Genomic DNA, 8,930 nt, shown 5'->3' on the forward strand with positions numbered 1-8,930 from the left:
TAATGCAGGTTCAAACTCCCTGTCAGGACACCATCTGCCAGAAGTATGAAATGTCCTCATCTGGATGCAGACAGTTCCTGAGTGTTTGGCTACTCAGCAGCCAACCAGCTGTCAATAGGTGGATGATCCATTCACCATTACAGGTATTGCACGGCGTTCTTAAAAAAAGTATTTTGTCTGAATAGTTCAGTCACTGCTTGTGGTAGGTTCAAAACCAAAAACAAAGGCCTAAAAGCCAGAAAAAGAGACTCATAATTCACAGCACAAACTGCCTTAATTTTGCTCCCCTTACAGTCACTTCTTGGGAAAAAATAAATAAATAACAATCTTCAATCTGTTTGTTGTTTCAGTTCATTTTAGAGTGACACAAACAGCTTTCAGTTCTTTACATTCTACACAAGCCTCCAGAAATATTCAGTGTTTACTAGAGCTCAGTGGTGTTAAATCAAGTATTACTATCACCCTTTAAGGCCTAAATGATAGAGCGATATCCATACCAATAACACATTTTGACAGTGTTGACACCTGCTTACACAGAAAGAGTTTATTGACTCTTATAGACCTATAGAAAAGGGTCTTACTTACTAGGAATCCTAGAAATAACCCTTTATTTTTGGAAGTTGGTGTTTTCATTCAGAGTATAGAGCCTTTAGATTAACTCTGTGGCATATTCTACAGTGTATCTTGTAAAAGATAAATAGCTGGATGAAGAACCTCATTAAACCACTCTTTTTCATCATTTTGACTGTGTAACTGGAAATGGTAAGGAATTCATCGTAGCTGACTCCGAAATGAGAACAATCCTGAAATAAACTCAGCACCTGGTGAGAGCCAAGAAGAGCTTATTTGTTCTTTCTGATCACCTAAAAACTTTCACAGAATCCAAACATAAACAAAACTTTGTAGAAGCTGGGGGGGCGGGGGGGGGAGGACGGTGGAGGAGGGGAGGGAGGGAGGATTTTCTGCTAAGTGATTTTAAGAGCAGACTCATCGAATATTGTAGCACCTGCAGTTGTCAACCTTTCCATTGTTGTGTTGGTTTAAAAAAAAAAAAATAAAAGGAACGAAAGAAAGAACAAGAACATTGCACCTGGGGAGTAGAAAAATATGTTTTGCCCCAGGTTAATAGGAAACCTGTCTGATTAGCCCTCACTTTTTTGTTTATTACTCAGCTCGACAAGTGAGCAACAACCCCCAAAAACCTGCCAATAAAAGCCAAATACCATAGATTAGAGGACATGAGAGACTTGACTGAATCTCAGCACTTCATCTCACACAGGAAAGTTTCAGGTTTTCATGGTCCCTTCCAAACACGTCTTTAATGATGTGGTTCCAGGGGAAGCAACAAGCTGCAGAGCTTGCCCGAGGAGGGGAGTCCGGACCTGCAGTGATGGACGGGAGCCGAACCTTCAGCACCACAGCCTGAGGGCTCTGCCGGAGCTGCCCCTCCAGCACCACGGACTGGGGACACTGCCAGAGACGTCCCTCCAGCACCACAGACTGGGGGCTCTGCCGGAGCTGCCCCTCCAGCACCATGAACAGGGAACACTGCCGGACCTGTCCCTCCAGCACCACGAACAGGGAACACTGCCGGACCTGTCCCTCCAGCACCATGAACAGGGAACACTGCCGGAGCTGTCCCTCCAGCACCACGAACAGGGAACACTGCCGGAGCTGTCCCTCCAGCACCACGGACTGGGAACACTGCCGGAGCTGCCCCTCCAGCACCACGAACAGGGAACACTGCCGGAGCTGTCCCTCCAGCACCATGAACTGGGAACACTGCCGGAGCTGTCCCTCCAGCACCACGGACTGGGAACACTGCCGGAGCTGCCCCTCCAGCACCACGAACAGGGAACACTGCCGGAGCTGCCCCTCCAGCACCACGGACTGGGAACACTGCCGGAGCTGTCCCTCCAGCACCATGAACAGGGAACACTGCCGGAGCTGCCCCTCCAGCACCATGAACAGGGAACACTGCCGGAGCTGCCCCTCCAGCACCATGAACTGGGAACACTGCCGGACTTGTCCCTCCAGCACCATGAACAGGGAACACTGCCGGAGCTGTCCCTCCAGCACCATGAACAGGGAACACTGCCGGAGCTGCCCCTCCAGCACCATGAACTGGGAACACTGCCGGAGCTGTCCCTCCAGCACCATGAACTGGGAACACTGCCGGAGCTGTCCCTCCAGCACCATGAACTGGGAACACTGCCGGAGCTGTCCCTCCAGCACCATGAACAGGGAACACTGCCGGAGCTGTCCCTCCAGCACCACGAACAGGGAACACTGCCGGAGCTGTCCCTCCAGCACCATGAACAGGGAACACTGCCGGAGCTGCCCCTCCAGCACCACGAACAGGGAACACTGCCGGAGCTGTCCCTCCAGCACCATGAACAGGGAACACTGCCGGACCTGTCCCTCCAGCACCACGGACTGGGAACACTGCCGGAGCTGTCCCTCCAGCACCACGGACTGGGAACACTGCCGGAGCTGCCCCTCCAGCACCATGAACAGGGAACACTGCCGGACCTGTCCCTCCAGCACCATGAACAGGGAACACTGCCGGAGCTGTCCCTCCAGCACCATGAACTGGGAACACTGCCGGACCTGTCCCTCCAGCACCATGAACAGGGAACACTGCCGGAGCTGTCCCTCCAGCACCATGAACAGGGAACACTGCCGGAGCTGCCCCTCCAGCACCATGAACAGGGAACACTGCCGGAGCTGCCCCTCCAGCACCACGAACAGGGAACACTGCCGGACCTGTCCCTCCAGCACCATGAACAGGGAACACTGCCGGACCTGTCCCTCCAGCACCACGGACTGGGAACACTGCCGGAGCTGTCCCTCCAGCACCATGAACAGGGAACACTGCCGGACCTGTCCCTCCAGCACCACAGACTGGGGACACTGCTGGACTTACACCTTGATACCACGGACACTGCCGTAGGTGTCCTTTCAGCATCACAGACTGGGGACACTGCCAGAGGTGTCCTTTCAGCACTGTAGACTGGGGGAATTGCCAGAGTTGTCCCTTCAGCACCAGAGCTGTCCCTTCAGCCCCACATCCCAGGGGCAACGGGGCACCTGTCCTACGGTCTGGGGACAACTGTCCCCTAGCACTGGCAGAGAAGCAACAGCCTCTTCCCGGCTACCGATGGGCCACAGCCAACCATACACGCCTTTGATTAAATTAAAGCCACAGTAGTTGAAATCAGCACAGCGAAGAGGTAATCGCTCCAGACATGTTGCTAGCACGGCACTATCACGGAGTACAATTAAGTTAGACATAAATTAGTCTGCAACCATATGCATATTGCTTGACTTTGTGGTCCGCCAATTCCTATCACTGTTTTCTCTGAAGGGAAGTTTTGTGGAGATAGAGGTACCCTTCCAGATTAGGCAAGGTCTTTGTAAATTCTCTTTTAAAAGTCAGCCTGCAATGATTTGTAAGACACACTTTTGCAGGAGTACCTTCTGAGTACAGCACGTTCACCAATGCATACCCCAATGCATGTGCTTCTGGAAGTCCGTCCAGAAGGTTTTAGAGGGAGACAGATGTATATGAGAACATACATACAGATTTGAAAAAAAAGAACCAGCACAAAAGATTAATATGAACATTTTAGATCACTTCCTTGTACAAAAAAAAACATAGGTAAGAACCCTTATTTTCCTAATAACTTAAACAAAGAAAGGTTTTTTCCCATACGTGAGAGAAATTAGTTTAGGATAAATAAGAAATTAAAGAAAAATCTTCCATGCTTACTTTTACAGACTAGCAGTAGATCAGATAACATCATGAAACCACTTTAGTACTGAAGAGATGGTACAAAAAATAGAAGTGCATTTGGCAAGATGCAGAGAGCAACTATTAATAAACTTTTGAAAGACGGATCAGATATCCTCCAGAGCACAGCTTCCCAAATGAACACTCGTTATAGAATGTCTGTCTTTCTGCACCATTCTTTATTATCACTCTTTGTCCCAGTGGTTCCCTGTTGCTACACACATTTTTAAATTTAAACAATTCATACCTCCGAAAGCGCCTCTGCCTACAGAAATGCATTCTATCCTCTGCATGCTGAGGTATGCCGAGCTTGCTAAACAAATCCCAGCCCTCTGAAGGAGAAAATGTTACAACTTCCCAAGCAAGTTGTACTTGTTTCCAGGTAAAACACCAGCAAAACAGCAAACTACTGTACAAACAGCCTTTTCTACCTGTCACCAACTGAGCTTAAGAACGCAGCAAGTATTGCAGGCAGCTCCCAGGCAGGAGTACAGGGCACTGTGAGTACACAGACGTGTGTGTGGAAGGTTTGTTGTAACACAGAGGAGCATGACAGAGAGATATTCATTTAGCACAAATAAGTGGCAAGAGACAGGCTGATGGAGACTCAGTGGTCAAAGTAGGAAGGAGAGTTCTGACATCGTAACGAACAGCGGGAAATACAAATCATCACCCAAAGTAGCATTCTACTTTATATTCCATAACCTGTTAATATATGCATTTGTAGTAATGTATCCAATAACAGAAAGGAAGAGGAAATTAACCCTGAAAAATCTTATCTTTGTAAGGGCAAATACACTTTATACTGTCAGATGGTCTTTCAAAGGAAATTTTTTACTGCCCCAGGTAGAATATAGTCAAACACAAACATAAGTAGACACTTCTCAAAGGGCAGTGGACAGCATGTTCTGCTGAACACTCAGTATCTCAGGTGGCAGTGTGAAAATTTCTTGTAATAATCCCTAAATGGCAAAAAGACCAAGTCCTTCTGTATTAATAAGAGCGCTTCTTTCATGTCCTGTTCCATATAACGCAGCCGCTATCAAACAGCTACTGAGTTAGAGGGGTCTTTACAGATCTCCACAGATGTTAGGGGGTAACATCCAGAAGTTCTGGGAGAAGAACATTATCTACTGCCTTAGCAAACCCACCTTAAAGAACACAAAACCAGCACGAGCAAACGTGCTCATCCAGCCAAAGCCAGAGTTGTAGCACAGTTCTGTGTGTACTCCGCAGCCTCTAATCACTGTGGTATTTATTTTTATAGCAGAGAAGCAAACTTTGTGAAAAAGGCTCAGCTTTAGCTGCGGGAAGCAGCAAAGTACAAAATGACAGCCCGTGGCTGTGTCCACTGACTGTCCCTTGACCGTTGTGGGAAGCGGCACATCTGGGAAGCTGGGCAGCATGAATGTGACAGCAGGCATCGTTTTGCCTGTCAGACCATGTGCCCACAAAGGGGAAATGCAGACTGTGACCTGTTATCACATCAGACACTCCAGCTGCAATAAAAACTGCAGGAACACACTGGTAATGCCCAGGGTTTGACCACGGCTGTGGGAACCACCACCACAGCCACTGCCAACACCAAAACAAAGTTTACAAAAGCAGGTCTGTCCATGCCTGGCTACATTAAGGGCTTTCCCAGCTGATCCAGTTCCCATGCCCTCATCATTTTCATTCTCCTCCAGCTGCCTTTTGCCTAAGTTTTCCCCATGTCTCTTAAGGTGGAAAAGGAATGTGACAACAGGGCCTTCCTCCTGAGGGGAACCCCAGGAGTGTCACCCTGCCTCTTCCTCCTCTTCCTCACCATCCAAGCCACAGCACCGTGGTAGCCACCTGGCCAGTGCCAATGCCCCTAGCCAGACCAGCCCCACTCTTCTCCAGTCCCACACAAGAGACAGAGGATCCATCTCCAGGAGAAGTGGTGCGGGACACTGTCAAGTCCAACAAGTGCCAAGGAAGAGCATCAAATTACGTAACACGGGAGGGAAGCAAAAAATCTCATCCAGCACAGACACCTTTGCATGCCACAGCCTCCCTGCCCCTCTCCCTTTCTTCCAGCCCGGGAAGCTCTTGCACCAGCCCCGGCCCTGACCCCACAGGTCCTCCCCGAGGGGAGTCACTCACCGATGGTCGTGATGACCGTGATGGCGAAGTAGAAGGAGCCGGCGAATTTCCACTGGACTCCAGCGCGGTGCGGCTCGGACTGCATGATCACCAACTCCAGCTGCCGGTAGTCCTCGCTGGTGATGTTGTACTTTCCCTTGAGCCGGATCTCCTCGGCTTTGAGTTTCTCCTCCTCCCGCATCTCGTTGTCGGACTCCAGGGCATCAAAGACGGCAGCCCCGACCAGCAGGTAGGTGAACGTGCAGATGATGAGGGACAGCGTCCGCACGTTCTGCCTCTTCATGGCCGCCAGCAAGGGGCGAGTGAGGGGACCATGTCCCCCCCTGGCCGCCCGGGGTTCCGACAGGCCGCAGCAGCCACAGCAGGGGAGCAGCTGCCGGGGGGGCCGGCGGCGCCCGCCGCCGCCGCTGCCGCTGCTCCGGGGCAGCTTGTGCTGCGGCGGCGGTCGCTCCCCGCCCGCCTGCTCGGGCTCCTGGGAAGAAGAGAGGCACAGGAGGCTGCTAGAGCGCCGGGACCAGGTGCCCTGAAGCCGGGAAACTCTGCGCAGGACCTGCCCAAACCAAGCTGTCCCAGTGCGCAGGGCCATCCAGGGCACCCCCCGCTCCTCCCCAGCACCGAGGCCAGGGGCAGGGGGTCCCCGCCAAGGGGCCGACGGCCCCGGCACGGAGTCCTGCGGCGGGCGGGTCCCCCCGCGAAGTCGGCGCGGCGGCGCGGGGAAGGGTCGCCCGCAGCCCGGGCGGGGCGCGGCGGGGAGGCGGAGGTCGCCGCCGTCCCAAGTTTCTTCAGGCGGAGCGGCGGAGACGGAGGGGGCCGGGCGGCGGCAGCGCGCCCATCCGCGGAGGAGGAGCGGGGCGAGGGGCGGAGGGCGCCTGGGCTCCGGCCGTCGGGGACCCGACCCGCCCCGGCCCTGGCTGCTTGCGGGAGCGCTGGCCGGGCGGGTCGGGACGGGCTGGGCGATCTATTCCTTCCGCCGCGGTGCGCGGAGGGCGGCGTGGAGCCGGGCAGCTGCTGCCTCTGCTGCTGCTGCAGGTGGCCGCGGCGTGGGCAGCGGAGCGGCGTCCGGTGCGGCGAAGGCGGCGGCGGCGGTGTCAGGCGGCGGGCGCGGGGCCGGGGGCAGCATCCCCGGGCGCGCCGGGCCGCGCCGCCGCTCCGGCGGGAGGCGGGGGCGCCGGGCCGGCGGCGTGGCCCTGGCGGCGGGGAGCCGGCGCCCCGCGGGCGGGAGGAGCGGCGCGGAGCCGCCCCGGCCGGCGGGCGGGGAGGCGGCGGCTGCGGACCGAGCACCTGCCCCGGGCAGCGGCGGGGCGGGACGGCGGCGGGCGCTGGCTCCGGCCGCGAGCTGCCGGGAGGAGCGGAGAATCGCCGGCGGCTTCCCCGGGGAGCGCGTGAGGGCAGCTCGGCCCCAGGCGGACACAAAGACGGAGGCGAGAAGAAAAATTGAAAAATAAGACAAAAAAAAAAAAAAATAAAGAGGCAAAAAGGAGGGAAAAATGAAAGGGTACTTTTCACGGCTGCTGCCCTGGCGGTCGGGGCGGGGGCTGCTTTCTTTAGGATGGTTTTAGAACAATGCCGTTAAGAAAAAGAGCAACCGTCCTCCTCCTCCTCCTTCTCCCGGGCTCTTGACATCATCTCGGGGAGAAGCGAGCCCGCGCCCCGCAGCCATCGCCTGCGCGTGTGTGTGTGTGAGAGCGTGTGTGTGCGGGCGTGTGTGTGCGTGTGCCCGTGCCCGTGCCCGCTCCGGCGCGGGAGGCGGGATGCGGGATACGGGAGGCGGGATGTGGAGCCCGCCCCGGGCCGCCGCGGGGAGCGCCTTAACCCCCTCGGCGCCGCCCCGGCAGGGAGCGGCCGCGGAGCTCCCCCGGCGCGGCTGCGGCTCCCGCCCGCCTCCCCGGGCTCAGCCACGCCCCGGCCGCCGAGCGGAGCCGGGCGGTGGCGGGGCGGGTCCGTGCCGTCCCCGCAGGAACAACCCCGAGCCGTTCCCACCCTCGAGCCGAGCCGCGCGTAGCGGCCGGGACAGGTTTGTGCCACCCCCGCCTCCCCGGCGCACAGCGGCTCCGCGGCCCCGCGCAGAGCTCCACCGCACCGCAGGTCCGCGCACCGCCGCCCCTCCACAGACTGCCACGTACAGCCCCGCACGCCACCGACACGCATAGGCAGAGCCCTGCACACCCCGAGCTTCACACACCGTCACCCTACACATCCCGCGTTGTACACCACCGACCACACACACGCACAGAGCCCTACACGCCGTGAGCGTCACACACCATGGCCCCCGTGCACACACCTGTACAGCCCTACACACACGTGTATAGCCCTACACACCCTGAGCATTGCACACCACAGTCACACACACCACAGTCACTCACCACACCTTCACATCTTGTGCTGGCACTCCATGCACACAGAGATCCACACATTGCAGTTCCGCTCAGGCACCCCACACACACACACACACTGACCTCCACACTCCACAGCCACATATACCCCAGCCCCACACACCAAAACTCCCTCAGGTCTGCAGCCAAATGCACCACAGCATCACACACTCCAAAACCTGCCCACACCACGGCCCTACACACACCACCCACATGCAGCACAGCCCGTTCCCCAGCCTCAGCATATACCCCAAGCAGAGGCATGCACTCAGACCCATGACACGAGTATGGAACTGGATGATCTTTAGTGTTCCTTCCAACTGAAGTCATTATGTAATTCTATGCTCATTACATACAACCTACATAGATGCAGCAAAATGTTCCCAATGGTTCAGAGGAGCCAGCCCGGCTCCACAGGGTCCTTCCTCAGCCCCATGGCTCCTGAGCCACCACCCTGGAGAGGATGCAGTCCCTCAGGTCACATCCTGCCTCTCCCTTCGCCATCAGGTTTCCAGCACCAGGTGTTACCACAGGAGCCTGAGGCTGCTTTTATGTACTCTCCGAGACAAGGCTGTCCCTCCTGGTGTTGCCTTGCCCGTAACTGTAGGCATCCTCCTGTGTTAGAGCTGGGATTTTCA

General features: G+C 55.8%; 1 protein-coding gene across 1 annotated transcript in view; it reads right to left on the reverse strand.

Moving 5' to 3' along the window:
• KCNK9 (potassium two pore domain channel subfamily K member 9) overlaps window positions 1-6,949 on the reverse strand; it is a 94,320-nt gene extending 87,371 nt beyond the window's left edge. The window contains exon 1 of the mRNA XM_048287133.1: window positions 5,921-6,949. Within this exon, the coding sequence (XP_048143090.1) occupies window positions 5,921-6,506 (586 nt within the window). The 5' untranslated portion in view covers window positions 6,507-6,949. The remainder of the gene's footprint in view (window positions 1-5,920) is intronic.
• Between the last annotated feature and the right edge of the window lie 1,981 nt (window positions 6,950-8,930).

The sequence above is a fragment of the Corvus hawaiiensis genome, chromosome 26, assembly GCF_020740725.1.
Source record: "Corvus hawaiiensis isolate bCorHaw1 chromosome 26, bCorHaw1.pri.cur, whole genome shotgun sequence".
NCBI classification, from domain to species: Eukaryota; Metazoa; Chordata; class Aves; order Passeriformes; family Corvidae; genus Corvus; species Corvus hawaiiensis.